This window comes from Sminthopsis crassicaudata, chromosome 1 (genome assembly GCF_048593235.1).
Source record: "Sminthopsis crassicaudata isolate SCR6 chromosome 1, ASM4859323v1, whole genome shotgun sequence".
Lineage (NCBI taxonomy): Eukaryota > Metazoa > Chordata > Mammalia > Dasyuromorphia > Dasyuridae > Sminthopsis > Sminthopsis crassicaudata.
In genome coordinates this window covers 77,595,747-77,623,435 of record NC_133617.1, presented here as the reverse complement: position 1 = coordinate 77,623,435, position 27,689 = coordinate 77,595,747, and the positions used below count along the sequence as shown (strand labels likewise).

The 27,689-nt window shown below is 38.9% G+C and overlaps 2 protein-coding genes across 4 annotated transcripts in view; both read right to left on the bottom strand.

The window, feature by feature from the left end:
• LOC141540109 (uncharacterized) overlaps positions 1-2,768 on the bottom strand; it is a 35,982-nt gene extending 33,214 nt beyond the window's left edge. The window contains exons 1-2 of one of the 2 annotated variants that reach the window (XM_074263769.1): positions 2,631-2,728; positions 1,582-1,636 (exon numbers count right to left, since the gene is read on the bottom strand). In XM_074263769.1, coding sequence (XP_074119870.1) covers positions 1,582-1,636; positions 2,631-2,700 — 125 coding nt within the window. In that variant the 5' untranslated portion in view covers positions 2,701-2,728. Of the gene's footprint in view, positions 1-1,581; positions 1,637-2,630 lie in introns of both variants that reach the window. The other variant, XM_074263759.1, reaches the window with a different exon arrangement.
• A 7,267-nt stretch (positions 2,769-10,035) lies between these two features.
• Positions 10,036-20,191, bottom strand: LOC141540127 (zinc finger protein 251-like). Of its 2 annotated transcripts, XM_074263794.1 has the most exons (5): positions 19,730-20,191; positions 18,353-18,432; positions 15,525-15,651; positions 14,804-14,917; positions 10,036-11,203 (listed from the first exon to the last, which is right to left on the bottom strand). In XM_074263794.1, the coding sequence occupies exons 2-5, from the start codon at positions 18,386-18,388 to the stop codon at positions 10,467-10,469; spliced, it is 1,014 nt and encodes a 337-aa protein (XP_074119895.1). In that variant the 5' UTR covers positions 18,389-18,432; positions 19,730-20,191; the 3' UTR covers positions 10,036-10,466. The 2 variants fall into 2 exon arrangements, with proteins under 2 accessions (XP_074119895.1, XP_074119905.1); XM_074263804.1 differs by lacking the exon at positions 18,353-18,432 and having other exon boundaries at positions 19,730-20,190.
• Positions 20,192-27,689: the final 7,498 nt, after the last annotated feature.

Genomic DNA, 27,689 nt, shown 5'->3' with positions numbered 1-27,689 from the left:
GTGATTTTAAAGGACAGATAAGTGACAGTGGATAGAGCACTGGACTTGGAATCAGGAAAACCCATCTCTATGAGTTCCAGCCTCAGTCACTTGTTTGCTGTGTGCCTCTGTGCAAGTGGCTTAACCCTGTTAAGTTCATCATCTATAAAACTAGCTAGAGTTGGAAAACCACTCCAGGATTTCTAACCAGAAATCCCCAAAATGAGATCACAAAAGAGTCAAACATTATTCAAGTAACAGAACAACAAGAACAATAGAGTCTAAAAGCCAGAGATGAGGAGAGGACACAATCCCAGCAGAGGGGAAAGATCATACAAAAGCACAGAGAAGAAATGGGGGGAGTTCCTGGATGAGGAACAGCAACAAAGTGAGTTTGACTGGATTAAAAAGCATCTAAAGGGAAATGAAATATAATAAACCTGAAAATGCAGGCTGGTTGAAGTGTTGAAAGGCTTTCAAATCCAGTGGAGTTTGTACTTAATTCTTGGGATAATAAAGAGCTATGCTGAAAGAGTGATGACATGCTCAGACCTGTGATTTAAAGATCACTATGACAGTTTTTCAGTTTGGAAAGGACAGAAATTTGAAACAGGGAGACTAACCAGAAGACAAATGTAATAGTCTAGGCTGGAAGTGATAGGGCCTACACAAGGTAGTAGAGAGGTCAGTGTAAGGATTGTGGAGATAGAAACAACACGACTTGGCAATTGAATGGATAAGTAGGTGCTGGCTTTGGCAGCATATATACTACAAATCGCTATGTAGAGTAAGAGAAGCTAAAGGGTGGAGGATGAGGTAGCAAACTTGAATTACTGAAAAGATAGTAATATGGTTGAGAGAGATGAGGAAGATAGGAAGAGGAGAAATCTTAGGGGGAAAAGTCAGTGAGTTTTATTTTGGACTCCAAACTATAGAGTTTGGGATTTACAGGACACTTGGTTCAGAATGCCTAGAGCTAATAGCAAAAGAGAGAGACAGAGTGAGTGAGTGAGAGAGAGAGAGATTGAAACATGTTTTTCAAATATGCAGAAAACCAGAAGCAATCAGAGATAAGCAGAGAAAAGCTTTGAACATAACCTATACCATACCAATACATATACCTGAACACACGCCCCCCCGAACATATGAATAGGGGCTGACTGTATTTCATACTTAATTGAGTTTAGAACCAGCTCCACCAGCAAAAAAATTCTGGGAGATGACTATGAACCACTACATAGGATTCTCAATCCTCTAATTTTGTCCGCCTGCATTTTTGGATTTCCTTCACAGGCTAATTGTACACTATTTCAAAGTCTGATTCTTTTTGTACAGCAAAACAACTGTTTGGACATGTATACATGTATTGTATTTAATTTATACTCTAACATATTTAACATGTATTAGTCAACCTGCCATGGGGGAAGGGGGAGGCGGGAAGGAGGGGAAAAATTGGAACAAAAGGTTTTGCAATTGTCAATGCTAGAAAATTACCTATGCATAAATTTTTGTAAAAATAAAAATAAATAAAATAAAATAAAATTTTAAATGTAAAAATAAATAAATAAAGAATTGAGTTTAAATCCAGCATCAGACACTTACTGGCTATGTGACTCTGGACAAATTACTTCATCTCTGTTTATTTCAATTTCTTCATCTGTAAAATGGGGACAACAATAGCCCTTCCTCTCAGAATTTTCGTGAATCTTAAATGAAATAATCATTATAAAGTTCTTTAAAAGAGCTTGGTAGTCTATAAATATTAATTACTATTGTGAATGAATTCTCTAACACGTTTCCCTCACTAACGTTTTGAACTTTCTCTGAGTTTCTAAACCTCCCTCGGCTCCCTTTTTCTTTCAGAAAATGACCTTGTCTTTTATTTTATTAAGGCAACTGAGGCCGGCCCCCTTTCCTCCCGTACTCCACAACTACAAATCTTTACCGTTCTGTGCCTTTTTTTCTCTAGGAAGAGGTAATTTGCCCCAACAAATGCTCACCTCTGTCTGTACCATTGTCTGGAACCTCCCGAGAGCACAGCCTGGTTTTGCTTTTCTATATATCCCTAGCATTTAGACTGGCAGAGAGCAAGCACTTAATCAATGCTCATTGCCTTTCTGACCCCCTTTGATCCTATCACTGCTTTCCTCCAGGAGCCTCTTGTGCCCAGAAATCATCCCCTCTTTCTCACCTTCCTCTTTCTATTAACGTCTAGCCTGCTGCCTACTCTCCTTAAAAAGTCTTCATCGGACCCTGCCGTACCCCCAAATTATCTCCTCCCTTTTCTGCTCCTTTCCTCACTCTCCTCTCGCTCTTCCACCTGTTATCACCAGGTTTCCAGCCTTACCACTGCACTGAGCTTGAAAGGTCAGCCTTTGAGGCTCAGCTCCCAGATGAGGAAACTGACCCATACAAGTTAATTACCCAAGATTTGAAACCGGGTGCAAATTCGGTGCTTGTTGATTTCACAATGATTCTGACTCTGTGCAAATAGGAACACACACACACACACACACAGACCTCCTTCTCACACATACACATATGCATGCATTAACTCGGACTCTACCCATACATCCACACAAGTATATTTGCACAATCTTCCCATACATACACAAGCCTGCGGGAACACCCTTGCATACAAATACATATACCTGAACGCACGCTCCCCGAACATACGAATAGGGGCGCATCATAGATGCATACACATTTTTCCAGATGCATACATAAACACTTGTCTATGCTTGCTCCAACTCACCCAGAGAAGTCAGTTAAAAGTCTGACAACAGCCGGAAGTGGATCACCTACTCCGGACAACAAGAGCCTCCCACCGTCCCTGGCTGGGAATACTTCCGGATCTGCTCTAGGCCGCCGGGAGGACTCATCCTCTCGCTGGTTCGCTTCCTAGCGGACTTGTGTGTAGATCCCTGATGGACGAGGATGGAGCATCTGAGGCTGCTTGGCCAAGAGCCCAATTCCCTGCTGCTTCTAGTTGGGAAGAAGAAAGAAGTGAAGGGGAAAGGAAATTTTGGGGAACTTGGGCTGGGGTCAAATTTATTTCAGTTCAATTACCTAAATATATTGTGATTTATTTTTTTTTTTCAATTAGGTGCTCCCAGGGCAGGACTCTGTGCTCCATAGCACTGGGAGTTCAAGGGTGAAAATCCACATAGTCCAGGACTTTCAAGTACTTGCAGTCTATAGGTACACACATAAATGATGCAATGTAGAAAATAGAACCAAAGGAAAGATGCAAAGGGCTCCAGGAAAATGTGAGGCAGATTGTTTTCTGTTGGGGTGGGAGACCATGGAGACTTTCCAGAGAAGGTGGTGTCTGGACTGGACCAATGGAAAGGGTATCTACAAGCTGAGGTGAGAACCTTTCTCTAGGGCAGTCTGTGCGTTACATGGAGGAAGAAGTTGAATTTTGCTGGACTTCTACAGACCATGAAAGGAAGCACTTGAGGGGAGAGGGGGGAGATAAATTGGAGCCAAATTATTTTAAGTCAGAGGGGGGGGAGAAGGAGGGAAAGAGGAAAACATGGTTTCAGGCTCTCATTCAACCGTTCTCAACATTCAGGTCCAAGTATATCCCAAATTCAGGAATTTCCAAATTCAGGAATTAAGACTAAGATGATCTGAACATTACTTCATTTTGACAGTTTAAGATTTAGTCAGACATTGAATAAGTTATCTGATCACCTATTGTGTTTGTCTAAGCTGTCTCGAAGAAATAGATACCCAGACTGAGAAGTCACTTTCAGGTCTTCAAGAAACTTCTGATCCATTTAGTATCTGGCAGCAGCTGGCTGAATGTCTGAAGGTATGGTTTCGGTCAGGCAACACAAATGATTAAATTTCTGTTTATCACTGTACCCCATGCAATGAAATTCCATGTCAGAACACAAACCACAAAGAGGACATTCCCCATGGTATATAACCAGGTATGTATACTTTGACCTTTCTTATCTCACATGATCATTGGATCAATGGAGTTAATGTATATAAAATGCTTTCCAAGACTTAAAAGTGTCAAATCTCTCTTCTTAGTCTATAGCTTGGAAATATGTCTGAAGAAAGGAAGGTTTTTCCTTTTCTCTCAGTGGCTTCTTATTGGGGGAAGAATAAGTTTGTGGTTCCTTCCTCTTCTGGCTTAGAGAGCAGCTCAGTAAGTACTTCATCTTTTCCCTGTCTATAAACTTACAGATGAGTTCAAAGAGGATCAATTTCTGAGATTATCTGGAAGGAGATTCTCTTAGAGCTCTGTTACTTTTCTGAGCTCTGAGAAACTCAAAAACTTTCTTGTTCCTTCTGCCTAACAGGGAATTTCAATGTAGCCCAGTAATAATTAGGCAAGAAGATCACAGGAGAAAAATATTAAGCTCACCTGTCCTCCAAGAGAAATTTTCTTTATATGTTGCATCTGCTTTTACTTCCCAATTGTATTAGTATATGCTTTCTTCATCTCTTGTTTAACCCTATTCATCCCTCTCAGTATCTGTAGCATTTTCTTCATCAAGAAATAGGCCTTGGGGCAACTAGATGGCACAGGGCTAGAGCACCAGCCTTGAAGTTAGAAGGACCTGAGTTCAAATTTGGTCTCAAATACTTAACATTTCCTAGCAATGTGACCCTAGGCAAGTCACTTAACCCCAATTTCGAAAGAAAGAAAGAAAGAAAGAAAGAAAGAAAGAAAGAAAGAAAGAAAGAAAGAAAGAAAGAAAGAAAGAAAGAAAGAAAGAAAGAAAGAAAGAAAGAAAGAAAGAAAGAAAGAAAGAAAGAAAGACCTTATAAGATCAACAATGATTTGTGATACTTATGATTGAGCTAACATTTCTCCAATGTGATAAATGCATGTCTTCATTCTTTATGTTTAATATACTATGACACCATTTTCCAAAGAGTCTGTAAGAGTTTGTTGAATACAATATGCCATTATGTAGCATCTCTTATCTCACTGTCCCATTTTTGCAAGTTTCTTGAAAAAGAAATCTATTCCAGAAGCTTCTACTTCCTTACTACCCACTCTATTCATTCCTTTGAATTAGATTTTCCCCCACCTGATATTGCTCTCTCAAAGGAGATCAATCAAATCTAATGGCTATTATTTAGTTCTCATTTTCCATGACTTCTAACATAGGACAATGTTAACCACCACATCTTGAATATTCCTTCCTCTTTTGGCTTTAGAGAAGCCACTGTCCTGATTTTCCTACCTTTCATTCTTCCTTCCTTCACAATTAAATTCATTCCTATGGTTTCAATCACCAACTCAATGCTATTAACTCCCAAATTTCTATCTCTAGGAATGACTTTGCTTTAAAACTATACACATATACATGTATGCCTATACAGATATATATACATACATACCTTTCTCTCTCTCTGTCTCTCTCTTTGTCTCTCTGTCTCTCTCTCTCTCTTTCTCTCTCTCTCTCTCTCTCTCTCTCTCTCTCTCTCTCTCTCTCTCTCTCTCTCACTCTCTCCCACTCTCTCCCACTCTCTCCCACTCTCTCCCACTCTCTCCCACTCTCCCAATGCCCACATGTCTTCAGGATATTCTAGGATACCTGGAAATTCTATTGGCACTTCAAATTCAATGTGCCCCCCCCAAAAAAACCCACATCATTTTTCTCTTTAAACTTACCTTCTGACATCACCAGGTGAGGAAGGAAGAAATTGGAGAAGGAAAGAGAATTAGAGAGACAGAAATACACAAATAAGGTTGACCCTTAAAAGGTCAGCAAAAGAAGGAATATTTAAGAAAGAAGGACATTGTAGAAAGTAGAACAAAGAAGTGTCTGTACAAATTGCAGGAAGGTTGCCATACACTAATCAGTTCTGGATCACAAATCTAGAATTAACTGAGGACTTGCTACCATGTCAATCCAGAGTAAAAAAAAAAAAAAAAAAAAAAAAAAAAAAGGTCAAACAAAAGGTTTGTGTATTGAGCAAGAAGCAACTTCAGAAGAAAGCAATGGACTACCTGAAAATCTTGACCAAAAAAAAAAAAAAAAAAAAAAAGCCTGACTATATTTAGTTTTGCTTTGTCTGATAGTGTGAATATAGCCTCTGCTTTTTTGGATTCACCTAATACACAGTAAATTTTGTTTCAGATACTCATTTTTATTCAGCCTTGTATCATTCTCAATATCTGCCTCCTTTACTACTACAAAAATCCTGCTAAGTGAAGATATAGAAAATCATACAACTGTTCTGACTAGGTGTCCACTACAAATTTTTATTATACTACATCAACTGCACCCACATTGCTGCAAAACAATCTTACTAAAACCTCTATCATCAACTCTTTCCCAGTCTCTCACAGCAGTTCATCCAGATCTTTTTATCCCTTCTCATATCTTCCATAGCACCCTATCTCTCACTTCTTCAGCTTAGAACTTTGCCTGATACTTTACAGTGAGTTCAGTCTTCTTTCTTTTTCATCTCATATTATTTCTGCCACCTTCTCTTCCAGCACCCAATTTCACATGAAATGCTTAATACCTTACCAAGGCAACCCTTCTACATATATTCACATAATTCCATTCCTTCCCATCTTCTCCAATAAAGTGCTTTCTCTGTCATCCCCATGCTATCATCTCAACAATCCCATAACTGCCTAATCCAATGGCTTTTTCTCCATCCTTATTCTCCTCATCCTCTTTACAGGAACACCCTCTCTTCCTTTATACTCTCTCCTTTAGCTTTTTAAGTCTCTCCTGGTTCTCCTCCTTTTAATCTAATTGCTCCTTCTTAGTCTCCTCAGCTGAATCCTCAAATAGGTGCTGCCTTCTAACCCTTAGGTAGTCCATGGGGTTCTTTTCTAGGCCCTTTTCTCTTCTTCCTCTCTATTACTTCCTTTGGTGAGCTCAGCAGCAGCAATGGATTTAATTACTATCCCAATGCTAATGATTCTCAAATCTACCTCTCCTACCCTAACCTATCCACTTACCTCTAATCTTGCATCACCAACTGCTTGATGATACTTTTGAGACATCTTGAACTGGATGTACAGTAGATATCTTAAACTCAACATGTTCAAAATTAAACTCATTATCTTGTCCCCTAATTCCTCCTCTCCTCCTACTTTACCTATTCCTGAGGATACTAATAAATGTTACCTCAATTCCTCTCTCGCCCTTTTTGCCATATTAAATCTGTTGCCCAAGTCTATTAACTTGCCACATCTCTTAAATATGACTTTTTCTCTCCTTTGATACTCTTACCACCATGATTCAAGCCTGGTAGATCTGCCTGCCTCAAACCTCACCCCACTGCAGTCCATTCTCCATGCAGCTACCAAATGGATTTTCCTAAAGTGCAGGTCAGACTGTTATTCCCCTACTCAATAAACTCCAGTGGTTCCCTATTCCTCCAGATTCATATAGAAAATCCTTTTGATGTTCAAAGCCCTTCATAACCTAGTACCCCAACTTATTCCCTGCCTCTCCTACATATACACCCACCTTTCTCATCATCTTTAACTTTGCTCTTTCTCATGTACTCTTTGATCCAGTAACACTGGCCTCCTTGCTGTAACAAGATACCCCATATCTTGGCTCTGTCCATTTTTCTGGTTCTCTTTCATCTCTACTTATTGGCTTCCTTGACTTCCTTTAAATCCCATATAAAACCTCACTTTCTACAGGAAGCCTTTCCCAATTCTTCTTAATCCTAATGACTTCACTCTCTTAATTATTTCCTATTTATCCTATTTAATAACTTGTTTGTATTATTTGCTTGTTTGCTGCATCTATTCCAGGGTGTCATTAGTTAAGAAAGGATCTTGAGAAAAATGAATAAGCAATGGGCAAAGAAATAAAAAAGAAAAAACATCCAACAAAAATAGAGATCTGGGCTGGGTGTCAAAAAAGAGAAAAGTCACTGATGATTAATAAATGTAATAAAGAGGGTTCAATATGGAATGCTTTACTTTTAGACCCATTACCTCTTCTGAGTCTAATAACTGCTCTAGAAAATGGTCTATGTAGTTGTTATCCTCTTTTACAGAGGAGAAACCTGAAACTCGAAATTAGCCAGATAGTCAGTCACCCCAGAAACGGGGGGGAGGAACTAGATATTGGGGCTGTCTTTTTAAGTTGCCATTATTTTCCAGAAATACTGGACCCAGAGTGTGCAGGAAGCCTTAAATGTATCAAGAACAAAACCCTCCACCATTCGCTGATACAATTTATTATTTTTACCCCAAGCTGGGCTTCCTAGGTATCTATGGGAGTTGACAGGTGCCAGTGTACTTTATGTCGAGAAACTACTTGAGTTTTATGGTCTATCTAAATGGTCTAACAGTTCCCAAGGGAAAAGAATGAAAAATTTGCCATTACCTTGCTTCTCTTCTTCAGTTTTGTCCTTCACCTATTTTTACCTTTCCTTCTCCCATGACAATCCCCTTTAGCTGGAGATTTCTGATACCCTCCACCCCCCTTCTATCACAATTATAAACACACACAAACTTCTATATGGATTACAAACAAGATCTTTGGTCTGGCTTTGGGTTCTATATGCATGTTCAATTCTCTTGTAATCTAGTTGCAACACAATGTTGTGATACTGTCTTTTGGTTAACATTATCAATACCATGTCATTTACAGACACAATACTGGAGAGAATATTGAAATTCTCTTCAGATGCCTCATTCCGAGTCCTCAGAGGCCATGTCAGTGAAGAGTAGAAGCTCTGGTGTGTCCTATCAATCTGGGAAAGACAGCTCTGTGAGGATAAAACTTACCCACAGGCAGACAGATCATCACCATTAGGTTGAATCTTTATAGTTTTTCAGTTATGGCAATTCCTCAAACACAATGGGGTTATAATGTGTCAATGAAAAAAGTACCTCTCTAATGAAATAACATGTCTTTCAAAACATCAAAATAACTGACAGCTCAGATTCTCCATTGCTTTTTTCCCAAGAACTAGAGAACAAAAGTTCTATTTCATTTCTACAGAATCAAATCCTTGCACTTACCACAAAGTATTCATTCCACACTTAGCTGCACTTCTCCCATCTTCATCATACCCCTGAGTCAAAAGCCCTTTCTTTCTCCTACCCACTTTTCTGTGAGCTGTCTTCCTTCCTCTCCTTTAGATTTTAAGCTCTCTGAGGGCAAGGACTCTCTTTTTGCATTTATATTCCCAGCACTTAGCACTGTATCAAGCACACAGTAAGCACTTAACACATATGTGTTATTAAATTCTGGGTGACTGGCTGAATCTCCATGTTGGAAGGGATCTCAGTCCAACTTAGGAATCCCTTTTATAGGAGCCTTGGAAAGCTGTTTATCCAGCCTCCGCTTTAACACTTCTAGTAATAGTGAATCATTACAATTTCACTGCTGAACAATACTAATTGTTGGACAGTTTTAGCTTATTTTGGACTGAACTCTGTCTGATATTTCTCTGGTCCTATTGCTCTCTGGAGCAACACAGAATTTATTTTCTCTTCCACATAAAAAACCCTCATACTTAAAATAATCGTGTATTTTCTTTTTGCTATGCAAAGCATTCCCAGCTCCTTCAACTATTCCATATGTGAATAGCATGGTTTCCAGCCCCTTCCCCATCCTGGTGTCTAGTTGCTGCAGACTAGAAATGAAATTTTCAGGTTATAAATAAATTGCACAGCAGTAGAAGTCTCATTTTAACAAAGAACACTTTCAATGTATAGAAGTCTTTAAAACAGTCGTAAGTATGATTTGGTTGATAGCCCAATAAAACGGAACTTTATTATTTTTGGTTTCAGTTTTCAAAACAACATAAGAACTGCTCCAGGGGAGGTTGTGCTGCAGAACATGAAAAGAAAACTTGGTTCTGCATCAAGACTTGGGTACTAACCCCAAGGAAGAGAATTCACTAGTCAAGACTAAATTATACCTAAAGGTTTTTATTACTCCAAAAGCTCCAGAATGCTAGGATTCAATTCAATATAGTACAATAAGCATCTACATTTACATAGATTTATCAAAGCTGATTAAATTTTTCCCACATTTATTATATTCCCTGGAGTGCTAAAGAATAAAGAATGAGGTAATTAGTAAAGGCTTGCAAATATTCATTTTATTTAAAATTATGTGGGAAATGAGGGAGCTGGACCAGATGACTTCTAAAGTTCCATAAATCATATTATATGAATCTATTCTCTTGTAATAATATTAATGTTAATTAATATTTCTAGAGTGTTTAGAATAGTTTGCCAAGCACTTTACCTAACCTTAGTAAGTATTAATGGTAATAACGCTCCCATTTGAAAGATGATGAAAGAAAGTTAGACTTTCCTATAGTTAAAGAACTAGCACGTTACAGGTGAGACTTGAACATGGGTCTCTTCTGCCTCCAAGTCCAACACTCTCTCCACCACATCATACTGCTTCTTTCAGGTTAAGTAGAGTGAGTTCTGACAACATATTTTCAGTCATGGCTCAAGTTTTTCTACTGCTATAAAATGTTTTGTGTGAACTCTCTGACGACAGCTTTTAAGTTGAGAGGCTTGAATAAAAGCTTTTCCACAGTGTTGAACTGAAGCCTTTCTCACAGTCCTGACATGTATAAGGTTTTTCTCCTGTATGGATCCTCTGATGCTGAACAAGATGTGAGCTACAATTGAAGCCTTTTCCACAGTCATTACATTCATAGGGTTTTTCTCCAGTGTGAGTTCTCAGATGCTGAATAAGATTTGAGTTTCTACTGAAGCCTTTGGAACATTTATTACATTTATAAGGTTTTTCTCCAGTGTGAGTTCTCAGATGACGAAGGAGCTGTGAGCTACAAATAAAATTTTTTCCACATTTATCACATGCATAAGGCTTTTCTCCAGCATGAATTTTCTGATGTTGGATAAGGTCAGAATTGTATTTGAAGCTTTTCCCACAGGCATCACATCCATGACTTCTGTCTCCTATAGTTTTTCTTTTCTCTATAACAAAGTTTAAATTAAGATGGAAATTTCGCCCAAATTCCTTACATTTTTGAGGTTCTTCTCCTACAGGGGATTTATGGGTCATCATTATTTTCCAATCTCTCTCCTGGGAAAAGGATTTCTTTGAAATCTCTATACAATTTCTCTGTCTCTCAGATTCCCAAATTTTTCCAAAATCAGGTTCTGGAGGAATATTCCTTAGGAAAATTCCTAAGATTCTTTCATGGGATTGCTGATCTTCTAAAATTTCTTCTTTTTCATCAGACTGTTTGCTCTCAGTCTTTATTTCACAGTCTAAAATATTACAACAGAAAAAATTAATAAGAATATTATCATTATGGAAGTGGAACATAAAGAAGATCCAACTCACTTCCAGTTGATCAATGATGGACAGAAATAACTACACCCAGAGAAGGAACACTGGGAAGTGAATGTAAATTGTTAGCACTACTGTCTTTCTACCCAGGTTACTTATACCTTCGGAATCTAATACTTAATGTGCAACAAGAAAATGGTATTTACACACATATATTGTATCTAGGTTATATTGTAACACATGTAAAATGTATGGGATTGCCTGTCATCGGGGGGAGGGAGTGGAGGGAGGGAGGGGATAATTTGGAAAAATGAATACAAGGGATACTCATGCATATATACTATGGAAAAAATTCTAAATTAAAAAAAAAGAATATTATCATTAAAAATATCTCCTAACTAAATGGCTTTAATAACCATTAATAAGGAATACAGATTAGGAAATAATATTATTATTTCCATTCTGTGACTGAAAAGAGGAGATCATACCAAAACTAGGTGAGCATGACAAGGAGAAGTAGATGAGGGTAGTGAGAAGTCTGACCAAATGAACATTGTGCTAGAAAATGTGAAAATGAGGAGAAGAATGAAAAATGAAGATAATTCTAAGGACAGAGAAAGATTCTACTTGGGAGGTAGAAAAAGTACTATGTATAAACGGGGGCAGAGAGTGAGTGGTTGGATGGAATTCAGGAAAGTAGTGAGAATGGCTATGTAGGTAGACAAAACTGCAGGCAAAGTAGTTCATGAAGGTGGCATATGAGGTGAAATCCCAAACACTAGGCAAAGCACACATCCCTAGGCCAGGCTCAAGGCTACTGGTTCCTTTCAGCTTTAAATTCCTTATTTCTAAATCCTAATTCAGGAAATTTAACAAAGTGCAGTTTTATCAATGGAAGCTATCAGTCCCTAATCTCTCAAGTTATTTTTGTGGAGTAAAATGGAGATATGAATTACATAGGCAGCTATTCCTGGTAGGCTCTTTCTAGGGAACATTAAGAAATATTCCCAGGGGAAGCTAGGTGGCGTAGTGGATAGAGCACCAGCCTTGAAGTCAGGAGGACCTGAGTTCAAATTTGATCTCAGACACTTTAACACTTCCTAGCTGTGTGACCCTTAACCCCAACTGCCTCAGGAGAAAAAAAAATAATAATAATTTGTTCTGCAATATCTCTAAGAAATACTCAAACAACCTCCACTTGAAAATCTTCAGTAAAAAGGAATCAACTACTCTGATGCAGCCCACTCCACTTCTGGGTAACTCTAACATTTAAGAAGTTTTTTCAAATATCAAGTTTAAATCTGTGATCTCTCTTTTTGGCCTCTGGGACCAAGCAGAACAAATCTAATTCCTCATTCATATGATAGGCATTCAAATACTTAAAGCTAGCTAGTGAGTCTTCCTTCCCCTGTTGTTCCTTCTGCAAACTAGTTATTCTCAGTTTTTTAATTGAGAAGTCTCTGGTTTGTCCTTAACCATCTGTCCTAGTGACCTTTTTCTGGGCATTTTTCAGCTTATCAATATCTTTCCCAAGACTTGCTATCCAAAACTAAACACAACACGCCAGGGATATGACAGAGTAGAACATCACTTTCCTTGTACTAAACATCAAGTCTCTCATGGACTAAGATCACATTAGCAGTTTTGGCTGTTTTTTCATACTTTTAAGCTTTTAAAGTCCAAGAAAATGCTAGAACTTTTTTTTTTTAAATAGGTAATCTAGCCACTTTTCTTCTAACCTGTGCATGTGACAAAATTTTTTTTTAACTCAAATGTAGGAATGACTGCATTTCTAATAAATTGCACTTTATTAAATTTAATCCATTCTAGCCAATTAAAATCCATTTGGCTACTACAGTATTCCCTATCCACTGTGTCATCTTAAAATTTGACAAGCATTCTATTTATGCCTTTACCCAAACCATCGATGTAAAAGTTGAAAAACAGGATGATCCCCAAGGCCCCAATGTTTTGGGTCCATTTATTCAATCAGTTCCAAATCATAATAAGAGCTAATATCTATGTAGTATTTTAAGATTTGCAAAGTACTTTAAATATATTCTCTTATTTGATAACACAACTCTAGGAGTTAAGTACCTCAAATACTATCAGCCTCTGATCAAAATGATAAAACCGAGTCTCAGAGAGACATTCTTAGTCATGCTGTTAATAAGTCCCCAGAGGCAGGGTTTGTACTAACATCTTGCTTGACTCTTCTCCCAGTATCACGTTGTCTTTCATACCTGATTAAATCACTATGAAATTTACATTGCTATTTTACCCCATAAAAATAATATGAGAGAATAGGGACTAGTAGCTCCCATTAGTCACATTTTATCAAATGTCCTGAATTAGGATTTAGAAGTAAAGGATTTAAAGCTGAAAAGGATCTTATCAACTGTCTAATCCAACTCCTTCTCTATTTTACAGATGAAAAGATTGGGACTCAAGAGAGGTGAAGGGACTTGTCTAAGTTCACACAAGGAGTAAAGAACAGAATGAGGATTCAAACTCAGGCCCTCTGACTCCAGATCCAATGGCTTTTCCTCTAGTGATGAACCTTTCAGGGTCATGCCCTATACATACCCAAAATTCCCTGATCTCATTTCCTTACTCTTTCCACTACATGTCATAAGTCTACAAAATGTTACTCACTTCTGCTCAGATAAATATAGTATGGTGGTGCAATGGAAAGAGTGCTGGCATGAACTTATGAGACCAGAGTTCAAGTTTTAGCTCTGCTACCTCACAGCAACAACTCCCTGAAAGTCATTTAGCTTCTCTTGAGTCTCAGTTTCCTCATTCATAAAATGGACATAACCCCCCTCCACCATCTCTCACAAGGGTGAAGAATGAAGAAAGATCTCCATAATTAATTATTATGATGAATGTTGTTACATCTCTCTACATCCAGCAAAAACCCCAGAATTCATTTTAAATTGTTTATTTCTGTTCAAGACACCTTGGATTACACATTTCACCATCAGCTCAAATTTAAAATGGCAATGTTATACCTGCTTATCATCCCTTCACACTCTCTTTTAAACCCATTCAATTTCTGAACCAAATAAGTTACCAAATCCTGTCTACTCTGTCAAAGACATCACCCATGTCTATCCCTTTCCCTCTGATACTTCCTCCAGCAATAATTCTGAAAACTCATATATTTTAAGAAATATTGTTGTAACATCTTTCTGAGTTATGACATGGTTTAGGGGACCATACATTTTCCTTATCATCTGTGTCTTTAGTAATTTCTGGATTTTGCCTTTTCCCAGCTATGGCTAACTTTAATTCAATCTTTCCTTACAAATATCTAGAATGGTTTTTCATTGCCCAAGTTACTGACTCTAATTCTTAGTGCTATCCTAGGATCCCCTGGTCACTCTCATTTTTCTCTTTCTTTCCTTCATGACTGTCTACTTTCTATTGCTTTAAGCACTGATATCTAAAGCTACTTCAGTATAATTGACCTTTGTTCTCATTTAAAATTCTTTCACAGCAAAGTCCTCTACATAAGGAGAATTTTTAGAGATAATATGGATACTATAGATCCTAGTATCTATCCTTTCCCTCACCTGAGTAAAAGCCTTTTGAGGTATCTTGGTTCTCATCTCCTTGTATATTCAGGACCCATGGTTCTTCTCCTCGCTCCAGTTGGGAGATCAGCTCAGGTTTGGAGACTGTGAATTCTGCTCATAGGCAAATAAGTAAGATATGATGGTTTGTTTTAAGAATTCAAAGCTACCTTAGAGTTCAGTGCTGACACTTATATCTATAAGAAATATGAAGGAAGGTAAAAAAATATCCAGAGAGTTTAGACTGGAAGGGAATGGGAATGGGTAGGACCTACAAAGGGAACATTCTCCAGGGAGATAAATAGTAACTAAAATAAGTAAAAGAATTCAGGAACTTTAGCCAGGACATTCATTTATCTGGTCCCTCCTTCACAGGACCACATAGAAAGGAAAAACCCTTTCCTTAAAAGGCCATTATCACTGAAAACCTAGGACAATCTACATGGAACAGGGTAGAATCTCCTATAGAAAACTCAGAGAATGGGAAAGGAGCTACCTTTGGCAAACCTAAGGAAACTGACTACCTCTTTGCTGAGATCGGATCAGTCACCTGAAAACACAGAACAGGTATAATTTATCTCTGAGTCCAAAAGAGATAAGGAAGTTCTTGTCCATGAGGTACAGCTAATTATTAAAGCATTGCAGAAATCCAAAAAATATAACCTAAGAGGAGGCAAAAGGTCTTGGAGGAAATAAGGAAGATTTTGAAACATGTCCTTACTCAGCAATGTCATATTCCCATAATTTTCCAGCATCACGTTACTATAGAGATCCTTCTGACAAGAGTCCAAATGTTTCCATTCCTTCCTTGTGAAATACACAGCCACATCCTCAAAGGTGAGGGACTCCTGAAATAGTAAATTCCATTGCTTTAAGAATAATCCCATTCTCCACCCCCTTGAGGGAAAATTGACAGAGTAGATAAGCTCAGAAAAGGGACAGTACAAGGGAAGGCAGAGCAGTGTGCAGATAAATGATATTTATTTTCCCTAAATGGATTTATAAGGTTAGCACTTCATTCTCACTACTAGGCTAAGAATTTGGATGGGTATCACCACGTCTCTGAATTTGAATACACAGTCTAAATTATTAATCTTTTCCAGAAATTAAGTAAGAATATAATTGAGTCAAGCATCCTCTATCTACAAAACATATTTTAAAAGTCACAAAAAATAACATAAACTAAAAAAAAACAAACTCAAGAAAGTAATATTCAAGTGAGATAACAATCTAATTTATATTTCCATAGATGACAGAATCAGAGCTGGAAAGCTAGAGATCCAATCCTCTCATTTTGCAGAAGAAGAAAGAGAGAAACTGAATAGTTAAATGTCTTGCACAAAGTTACACAATATGTAAGTATCTGAGAACAGGAATCTGAGAATAGGTCTTCCTGACAAAATCCAGTGTTCTGTCAGTCAGTTAATTAGTCATTCCAGTCACAGGGGACAGCCAGTGAAAAGGCACAAGAGATGGGAGGCCAGTTTTACTGAGTTGCAGAACACATAGAAGGGAATAAAGTTTAAGGCTGGAGAGGAAAGAAGGGCCAGGATGTGAAAAGCTTAAAATTCCAAATAAAAGATTTTACATTTGATCCTGAAGTAAAAGGAAATTGCTAGGATCTATGAAGGACAAATAGCATGGTCAGGTCTGCACTTTAGGAAGTTCCTTTGAGCAGCTGAGGGGATGGATTAGTGTAGGGAGAGCACAACCAGAAGGCTACTGTGACAGTCCAATAATGGGGCAATAAGAACTTGCATTAGAGTAGCAGCTGTGTCAGAGGCCAGAAGGAGATGTAAATAAGAAATGTTGCAAAAGTTAAAATGACAGGACCTGGCAAAAGAACAGATGTGTAGGAGGTAAGAATAAACATCCATCTAGACGTCTAGAAATAGGAGAGTGGATGTCAGGAGAGAGGTTTGAACTAGATAAATAATTCTGTTATGTCTTTGTAGAGATAAGACTCCATGGAAATTGAGATCACTAGTTATGATAACTCAAAAAAAGTTATCTACAAAGTTCAAGTCCAACCAATTCAACAAACATTTACTAAATTCCTATCATATACAAGACATTGTTCTATGTCCTGTGGATAAAAAAATTTTTTTTTAAATTGATCATATCCCTTAACTAATAAATTATGCAGTGATACCTCAGTACTTCTCTTGCTTTGAAATTCACAGAATTTGAGATTTGATGCATATTGAGGACAAAAACTGCTACAGCACTCAATGCTTGCTTGGCACTAATGGCACTTGCTTGTGGTTCTGATGGAGCAATAAGGATGTAAAGCTGCCCAGGCACCATCACCCCTACTATTGCCTCTGCTGAGGGCAGCTCCTAACAAAGGCTAGTATGAAAGACTGTCAGGTTGGAGTCCACTCAGATACTGAGGCTGTGCCCATGGGCAGGCAGGCCAGGACATGTGGCTGCGGTGAAGTTTCCTAGTTCCCAAAGGAGGCACAGAATGGCCAGCTTGCTCAGCAGGAAGCAGCAGGATCAGGAACAAGAGCAGCAGCTGTGGGAACCCAGGTGGCTATGGCTGTGGCAGTGGTGGCAGAGGGGATCCAGGACATCTGGCAGTCCCAACCCGTGGAAGAGCCCAGAGCCCTGGGTAGTAGAGAGCAAGGGACAATAGCTTTTGCTTCTACATCCAGGCCCCACTCTCAAGGAAGTCTAGACTTCATGGGATGGGAGGAGACTATAAAAGTTATAGTTCCTCTTAGAAAGCGAGCTGGATATAGAAGGGAGGAGCACTGCTGGGCTTCATTATGCTATGCTCGCTTTTATCTCAGAAGCTGGAACCCCACTTGCTCCTTTGGGGAACTAGTTGGAGAAGGAAGGTTAGGCTGTGAATTGGAACCTGTAGCTGTCAAGTGTAATCTTATCTAGACCTACCTAGAATGAGTGGATAATCTATATGTTATCAGAAATATCTTTGGTTTTGACTTTGGCCACAGAGTAGGTAACACAAATATAGTGGGAAAACCAAATGCATTTCAAATTGTTTCATTGTTATCTTTATTATACTGCAGGTCTATAAGGGGCTTATTTTCTTCCCTAACCTTAGAAAGAGTCACAGAATAGCCTTGTGATTTTACAAGGATCGAGAACTCCCAGATAAAGGAAACACTTCTACCTATTAAGGTCAGCACCTTAACCTGCAACTTACTTACAAATTATAATCAATTAGCAAAATATTTTTTAAAAACAAGTTCATAAAGCTAAGGATAAGAACTCTGGGCTCCTTACCAATATGGCTAAGGATAGACAGTCTTCCAAAGGAGGTGATAAGAATATGAAGAGATTGAGCTTCTAATAGTTAACTCTTTGGGAGGAAGAAAAATATGAGTGGGAAGGCCCAAGGAATTAAAGGTATATTAATATGAACTCTCTCATCTAAGCAGAGGGGACCAAGGTCCCGGAAACGTGGGTATGGGAGCTCAGAACCCTGTACAGTGTTTGCTAGACAGAAAATTTACAGGCTGAGTAAAGGTGATGAGGTCATATTGAGGTTGCAGTAAGGGGACCTCAGAAAGGGCAGCTCACCTGACACCTGGCTGTCACTGAGAAAACAGCTGCCATTGCCTGGCCTCCTGGCCTCACTCTCTCAGGATGAAAGCAGGCACCTGGGGAACAGGCAGAGCCGAGGGAAGACATGAGAATTATGAGTGAGGTTAGCCCTGGTCTGAGATTTTCTCACTAATGTATCTTGGGACTACCTTCTCTCTTTAAAGTTCTTCATAACCTTGGTCTCCATCCTTCTTTCCAGCATCTTTAGATTCTCCTTTACCTGCACTTTCTCATTCAGCTAAACTGGCCTTCTGTTTCTCACTTATGAAACTCCATCTTCCACCCCCACCTTTGAACTAAGCATCCCATATGCCTACAATATTGTATTCCTTCCTTCTGTCTGTCTCACAGACCCTGCCTTTTGGGGAAATAGTCCGAGCTATACAATTTATTAACAAAACAGACATAATAAATGGTCTCAATGGATGCCCCAGCCAGTCCAAAGACTCTGAGACAGATTTTTATGCATGAAAAACAACTAATTAGTCGTATTTGATGAGTTGTTTTAAATGCACAAAAAGCTAACAAATTACAACCAACAGACTACAAAATTAGGTAATCTGATTTCTAATTGGAAGAAAAACTAGAGCCTTTCCAAGTTGGGAGGGGGAGAGCAAACAGCCGAAATTCCCTGAAATTAGAAGAAAAACGTCTCACTTCCCTTTCCTCCTCCCCTCTGCCCCACAGCCCAATCTATAGCAATCAAGATTACATGGAAAGAACAGATTGAGCAGCAAGGGGCCAGCTTTCAGATAAGATAGATGGGCGGCCTGAGCTGTTTAATTGTGAAAAAAAAACTCTTGAATTGATTGGGTTACTGGTCACTATAACCTATGTTGTTAACTAAGAGTCTCTAAGCAACAGATGGAGGTGGTCCAGCTTCCCAGGCACTCACAACTAGATTCAAGCAAAGCAATAAAGTTTTCCCACAAGGCAGAAATCGGATTAACCTATAATTGACCAGAAAGGGAAATAAGCTAGATACGGAATTGAATCACAAGATGAGTCAGTTCACTCAATCCCTACAATTCCTTCGCTTCCTTTTACGATCCAGGTTGCAGCATCCAATGTATGGCACCTTCTCTGATCCTTCCGACATTAGTGTTCCCACATGTATTTAACTACATTGTATACATTTATTTTATTAAATTATTGTGTAACATATTTATATATTAACTTATTTATATATTCATACTTATTAACACCGCGCGGTGTCCAGGGCGGAAGGCCCTGGGTTCGAATTCCCATTCTAGCACATACAGCCTACGAGGCTGCCCGGGATGACCTCAGCCCTTCCGGGAGCCAGTCCTCCGCAGCACAGGCCCCGCCCGGCAACGCTGGTTCCCGGCTTACCTCGTGGGCAGGGATGACAACAGTTAGACCCTGCCCACCTAGTCTCGCGACACTAAGGTCAGGCGAACAGCCCTTCCCTCGCACCCTAAGACTGGTAGCTGTGGGTATCCAGGTTCAGCTCAACTCCGAAAACCGGAAGTGACACCCCTCTGGTCCGCCTGACGCTCTGGAGACCGAGCTGGAAGCCTCTAGGCTGGGGGAGAACTTTAGTCTCAATGGTTCTTCGGGAGAGGCAGCGCCTCTGCCCTGAATTGGCAGGGCTGGGGGAAGGAGACCACTTTAGAGGGAGCAGTTGGCGATTTGAAAACTGTTGGGAATTGTGTGAAAATGACTCAGGAACACAGAATAATTGAACTAAAGACCGTATCATTCAAGTGTGGTGAATGATGCAGCTTCCAAGGCTTTTTCCTGGCAGTCATTCTCACTCGTCTCTGAATCACCAACTACTTTTGGGACATTTTGAACTAGAACTCTTGTAGACTTTTCAAATGCAACATGTCCAAAATCGAATTATCTTTCACCCACCCATAACCCTATCCCTTGGAACTTCCCTATTAGTGTAAACGAGACCATCCTCCCAGTTACTCAACATCAGTATTATCCTAGACTCCTACTCTTCTCCCCACATATCCAGTCTGCTACCAGGGCCCGTCATTTTTATCTTCACAGCTCTCACATACACCCACTTTTCCCTTCTGGTACAGTCCCTATACGGTGTAAGACACTCGTGGGGCCAACCATTACAATAGCTTTCTAGTTATTCTTCCTGCCTCAACTCTCTCAATACTATGTGTATATGTGTGTGTGTGTGTGTGTGTGTGTGTGTGTGTGTGTGTGTGTGTGTGTACGTGTACCCTGCATTCAATTGGCCACTCTCTCCTACTCAATTCCAGATTTCCTATTACCTCCAGAATCAAATATAATCCTCTATCTGGGCATTTAAAGCCAAACACAACCTGGCCTCCTCTACTTTTTCAGTTTTCTTACACTACTCTCTCCTCCAACATAAACTTCAATTTAATGACATTGGACTTTCTGCTCCTCTCACATGACACTCAAGACCCTGAACAGGGAAAGGAAAAGGATCCATGAGCACAAAAATATTTACAGCAGCTCTTTTTTGCAGTGGCAAAGAATTAGATACTGAGAAGATGCCATCAATAGGGGCTGAATAAGTCATAGTATGTTGTGATAGAATATTATTGGGCTATTAAGAAATTATGAAGGAATGGTCTCAGAGAAATCAGGGAAAACCCATGAACTGATGCAAAGTAAACAGGATCAGAACAATCTTTTCCAGTGAAAACAATATGGTAAAGACAATGGTGGAAAAAATAGGAAATCTGATGTTATATGATATATGATGTTATATAATGTTAATTGTTGGAGTCCAGCTCCTGTAGTGAGATGAAGGATGTGGCAACATACTGGGGCCAGACAGAGAAGTCCTGATTATGGACTCTCAAATGCTCATAGTTTTGATACAAAGTACATAATTTTAAAATTCCTTTAGCCTAACAAAATTTACTATGATGTAAATGATTAAACTCCTTAATCCCCAGATATTGGTTACTTAGACAGAGATGTAAATAATTGAGGCATACATCAGAGTAAAGTTTATCATACCATTATCTCAGATATCTTTCTCCCAAATACTTTTAGTCTCCTTGTGGACTTTCTTTCCTGTCCTAAGTTTAAAGGTTTAGCTTTAATCTGTTGAATAGTGTTTGCATTTTGTTTCAGTCACTAGAATACCAATTTATAATATTACCAAGCATCTCTATTATTCATAAAAGAAAAAAAGAGATGTTGGTGAGCCAAGTTCTGGTAAGATGATATATGAATATATGATGTATATGATATATATTTCAGATCTCAGTGGAAAAGCCTCCGATCCAGAATTCAATGGAAAAGTCTCTCTGACCCAGAAGCTTGAGTAGCAAGGAAACTTTGTTAAACTTTTGTTAAACTTTGTTTAACTTTGTTAAAGAGCTAAAGTAGAATTTCAGTGAAATGGGACAAATGCCTTCTGTTCAAGGAAAATGTTTAGAGAGCATTATCAAAGTAATGAAAAGTCAAGGATTGATTATAATTTTAGAGGAGATTACTGAACTTTTAAAAACTGTGCAGGTCATATGTCCTTGTTTTTCTCTGGAAGAAGAATTGGATCTAGATGAATGGAAATTAGTAGGAGAGCAATTAGTTGAACATTACAATTCCAAACCAAACTCAATTTCCAAAGATATACTTCATACCTACAATGTAATCCAAATGTCTTTAAAAATTGTTATTCTAAAGAAAGAGAAGGAGCAAAATGGGGAGGTGTCAACTAAACTTAGGTGAAAAGGATGAATCAGATAACAATGAAGTTAAGTACAATTCTGAGCAACAGGAACATCTCCCATCTCCTCCCTCAATTATCCCTTCAAGGGGTGGAGCAAAAAGGAGGAGGGGAAGAGGCAGAAATACAAACAGAATCGCCTGTTAAGCAGCCTATGACTGTAACATGCTGTTGTCTCCAGAAGCTGCAGATCGCTCTCTGGGAGGAGATCTGCTGTGTCAACTCAAATCTCTCGGACAGATTCTTCTTCCTGTAGAGAACCGTTGTCTCTAGACAGTTGCCGTTAACTGTCGTCCAGAACAGTGACTTCCCTTCCTGCAGAGAGCTGCGGCAAGCCTGGTCTAAAGCAGAGACTGACTATCTCTGGAATGCTGCCCTCTTTATCCTCCCAGAGAATGGGCGTGGGGATAATGCAAGGGCTTCTGGGAAGAACCACTTCAACCAATGAGCTTGCTCCTCCCAAGCACACAAGCTCTTCCCCAGGAATTCACAAGTCAAACTACCAGGAAAGGCTGGAACTAGAAAATTGTCAAGTACTGACTTAGCACTTAGTAAGAACCTAATATCTCATTATCTCATTAGCACTTAGTAAGAACCTAACATATGACAAGATTAGAAAAAGCATTGGTTAAAGCTGAGAGAGAAGGACAGGCTACAAGTGATTTTATACATGCATATCCTGTGATTGAAGATATTGACTCTGTAGGTCAAAAAAGGAAAAGATATACACCTTTAGATTTGAATAAAATTAAAGATTTGAAAAAAGGTTGTACCCTTTATGGGGCTACATCAGCTTATGTTAAAATGTTACTAGATGGTTTGTCTTATGAAGTCCTATTCCCGAATGACTGGAAATCCATAGCAAGGACATGTTTAGAAACTGGACAAAATCTGTTGTGGCTTGCGGAGTTTCATGAATTATGTAAAATCCAACTCAGATGCAATTTGGGAATAGGAGTTAACACACAATTCACTTTTGAGCAATTAGCTGGTGAAGGTCGGTATGGAGAGAATTCAGAACAGTTTAATTATACCATGACAGTGTATAAGCAAATTGCTAAGGCTGCAATAAAAGCTTGGGGTTCCCTCCCCGGACAGAAAGATCAGGGGGAGGCTTTCACTAAAATAGAGCAAGGTCCCAAGGAACCTTTTTGCAGATTTTGTGGGACGTTTGCAAACTGCTGTCAAAAGAACTATTGGAGAAAATGCAGCTACAGAAATAATGACCAGACATCTGGCTAAGGAAAATGCTAATGAGATTTACAAAAGAATTATATGGGGATTAGACAAAGATGCTCCTTTAGAGGCAATCATAAAATGATGTGCTACTTTGGGAACAAATGTTTTTTACACCTGGACTATGATGAACATGGAAAGACAGGGTCCCTCCCTCTTGGCAAAGGACTTCTAGAGAAATTCGTTGATGTTTCCAATGTGGAAAAATTGGACATCTAAAAGCTCAGTGTAGATATGGAGAAAGAGTGAGAAGACAGGATGAGAGAAGACCCAAAACGCCATGTCCAAAATGCCACAAGGGTCTCCACTGGGCCTCAGAATGTAGATTGACCCAGGGAAATGAGAGGCGGGGCCCAGCTTCAGCCCCCAAGTGGGACATGATGGCAGCTGAGGTTACATCCAGAGAAATTTAAGACATGATCAATCAGCCAAAAGGCAATCAGATGGAAGAAAGGGATTGAAATTAAGAAACATAGAGTTGTGTGCAGTAGAGACTACTGAGATACTTCCCTGGAGAAGTGAAATCTGTTCCTGTTCAGCCTATGGATCCTTTGCCTCCAGGCACAGTAGGCTTGACCATTTCACCTTCTGAGAGTGCTTACAAAACAGTGTTCATCCATACACTGATGTGGGAAACTGGAGAACATGTAGCTAATATCACAGTCACTAACACAGGTAGACAACATGTGATTTATCAACCAGGAGAAGTAGTAGCATTGGGCTTATTGTTACATACCCCTAATAAGCAACCTGGTGATAGTTGCCTAGATTCTGACTCCAATGAACAAAATCCAGGAATATATTGGACAACAGCTGTGACAGCTGACTGACCTATGCTTACTATTTATATAAATAGAATACCATTTGAAGGATTGGTAGACACGGGTGCAGATCATACAGTTATTAGAGGTCCAAATTGGCCCAGTCACTGGCCAAAGATTAAGGCAGACACCTACATGTCTGGGGTATGAGGATTAATAGCAGGAGAAATTAGTACTATCCCTTTGAAATGAATATTTGAAGGTGAAACAGGAGTTTTTACTTCTTTTGTGGTTGAAAAAATCCCCATCAATCTGTGGGGAAGAGACATTTTACAGCAGATAGGATTAAAAATAAGCACTTCAGCTTTTTAGGCAGGACTGCTGTTGAAGGTCTACCTGCACTTTCACCGGTTCCTGTTCAGTGGAAGACTGATTCACCAGTGTGGGTAGAACAGTGGCCCTTAAGAAGTGATAAAATTCAGGCCTTATTAGACATAGTGAACGAAACACGTTGACCAAGGACACTTGTGGCCTTCTCTAAGTCCTTGGAATTCCCCAGTATTTGTGGTGAAAAAGAAATCTGGAAAATGGAGGATGTTAACTGATTTAAGAAGAGTAAATGAACAGATAGAAACTATGGGAACTCTTCAACCTGGACTTCCATCTCCTACTCAGTTGCCAAGAGAATGGCCTCTTTGGGTTATAGACATTAAGGATTATTTCTATTCTATCCCTCTAGATAAGGAGGATATGAAAAGGTTTGTTTTTTCAGTGCTTAGTGTTAATTTGGCTGAGCCTTATGAAAGATATGAATGGGCAGTTTTGCCACAGGGAATGAAAAACAATCCTACTATGTGCCAAATGTATATTGCTGCTGCTCTTGCTCCAGTAAGAAAAGCATTTCCAAAAGTAATATTGTTACATTATATGGATATTTTGGGATGTGCACCTGAAGAACAAATATTAGAAGCATGTCTACAAAAGACCATGGAAACACTAAAGTACTACAAACTGCATATAGGTTTAGAAAAAATTCAAAGACATGCTCCTTTTCAATATTTAGGATATGAAGTATATCCTAAGACACTCACAATACAAAAGCTTTCTTTAAGAACTGAATTGAACATCTTAAATGATTTCCAAAAATTAATAGGAGATATCCAATGAATGTGTCCAGTGTTAGGCTTAACTACCAATCAACTGCAACCTCTAAATGACATTTTAAGGGGAGACAGTGCTTTAAATTCACCACTCCAGCTTACAAAAGAAGCACAAGAGGCTTTGAGAAAAGTTGAACTGGTTTTATCCACTGTGGTTGGATATATCAGTTTTTGCTACAAAAGAGGCACCCATAGCAGTCCTTCATCAAGGAGACAGTGTGATTGAGTGGGTGAACCTCCCAGCACAACCAGAATAAAGCCTTACTCCTTACCCAGTGCTTGTGGCTAGAATTTTATTAAAGGCTATTAAGAGAGTAATACAATTATCTGGGATAAGTCCTGAAAAAATATACACATTCTATATTAACGCACAATTTAATGTATGCTGTGAGACCATCTCAGAATGGCAAATTTTATTGGCCACAGCTCCAAATTTTGCACATAGGTCTCCATTAAAGATAACCTAGCTACTACATAATTGGAGATGGATTTTTGAAGAAAAGGTTTCTAAGGTTCCTATTAAAGGACCAACAATCTTTACAGACGCCTCCAAAGAAAATATTTGTGCTATATACTCTCATGATTTAGCCATAAAGAGAGTAGTCAGGATTCCTTTTCAGTCCACTCAAAAGAATGAATTATTTGCTATGATGCTAGCTCTTACTTATTACCCAGGAGACATAAATATAATTACTGATTCAGTCTATTCAGTAGGTATAGTACAAAGAATTGCCACAGCCCAAATAAAATTTGCAGCCTCTAATATTTAACAGCTCTTTAAGGAATTTCAAGAGCAAGTGAGAAAACATCCAGGCAAGATTTATATCTTGTATGTCCACTCACATAGTGGACTTCCAGGTCCTATTTTTGATGGAAATTCAAAGGCAGATAGCCTTTTAACTATGTTAGCCAGTACCCCTTTATTTCAGGAAGCACAAGAATCTCATTCTAAATATCATCAGGCTGCTTGAGCTTTACGTTTTCAATTTGGAATAACAAGAGAGGAAGCTAGGAGCATAGTAAAAAGCTGTACAGCTTGCCTTCCTTTTCACCTTCCTATACTCCCTCCAGGGAAGAAGCCTAGTGGTGTGAGACCCAATGAAATCTGGCAAATGGATGTAACCCATTATTATTAGGTCATCTATCTTTTATCCACATGGTGGTAGATACCTTTTCAGGATTCACTTTTGCGTGCCAACAGCAAAAGAGACAGCCCGAGTGGTCACTGAATTCTTTATCCAAGCATTTGCAAATATGGGTGTGCCACAAGAAATAAAAACAGATAATGGACCTGCATATTCTTCTAAACACTTTACACACTTTTGTGAGCAGTGTAAGATTTTACACACCACTGGAATACCTTTTAATCTGCAAGGTCAGGCAATAGTAGAGAGAAGAAACAGAGACATTAAGACACTCCTCCAAAAACAAAAGAAAGGGGGAGCCACAGGTAACCCTAGAGAACTTCTAAATTTAGTTCTCTATACCATTAATTTTCTAATTTTTGACAAATATGCACTGGCTGTGGCAGACAGGTTTTATAACCCACCAGAAGGGCAGTGTCCAGTGCAAGCAGCTCCACTGTCCTTAGATAATCGCCAGGTAATGTGGAGAGACACAGAAAGTTGTGAATGGAAAGGACCAGATAGGTTAACTGCTTGGAGCAGAAGGTTTGCTTGTATTTCTTCAGATGGAGAAGGAATCAGATGGGTGCCAACGAGTTGTATTCGCCTTGTCCATCAGAAAGAGACAGAAAAAGAGAAAGACCTCAAAACAAAGGAGAAAATCTAAGAAACATCTGACACTGAAAGAGCATGGCTAATAAGAAGACTGTTAAAGGACTTTAAAACCAGCAGGAATCATTGGATTTCCTAACACAAGATGAGACTAATGGATAATGGACTTATGGACATTTATAAATTCTCAATTTATGATTATTTGATCATGTTATTTGTTACATACTTCTAGCATGTATTATGTTACTATGTGTTTATGTAATCTATGTAATTATGTGTAATACCTCTCATATTGATGGATTTATGTTTCAAGGTCATGACCACCCTATGTTCTAAATCAAAAGAAAGGGGGAGATGTTAGGTTCTTACTAAGTGCTAAGTCAGTACTTAACAATTCTCTAGTTCTGGCCTTTAAGGGGAGTTTTACCCTTTTGAACTTCTGGGGAGGATCTTACATGTTTAAGAGGAGCAAGTTCATTGGTTGAAATATTTCTCCCACAAGCCCCTGAGTTATTCCATGCCCATTCTCTGGGAGGATAAAAGAAGAAGAGTCTGGAAAGTCAGTTCTGGATTGGCTCAAGGAGAAGACAGCCATGGATTCGCAAGTGAAGAGGACAGAGAAAAAGATTCACAGAGAAAAGAAACCTCCTCCCAGAGAAGGATTACAACTGAGAGACGATCAGAACTTTACAGCTATGGTCACTTTTTTTCCCAAAAACAAAAAGG

Coding starts and splice junctions, on each gene's coding strand:
- LOC141540127 (XM_074263794.1), bottom strand. CDS start 18,388: ATGGCAGCTGTTTTCTCAGTGACAGCCAGGTGTCAG. Junction 15,652..18,352: donor CAGTGACAGCCAGGTGTCAG/GTGAGCTGCCCT, acceptor TTACTATTTCAG/GAGTCCCTCACCTTTGAGGA. Junction 11,204..14,803: donor CTCAAAAGGCTTTTACTCAG/GTGAGGGAAAGG, acceptor GTAATATTTTAG/ACTGTGAAATAAAGACTGAG.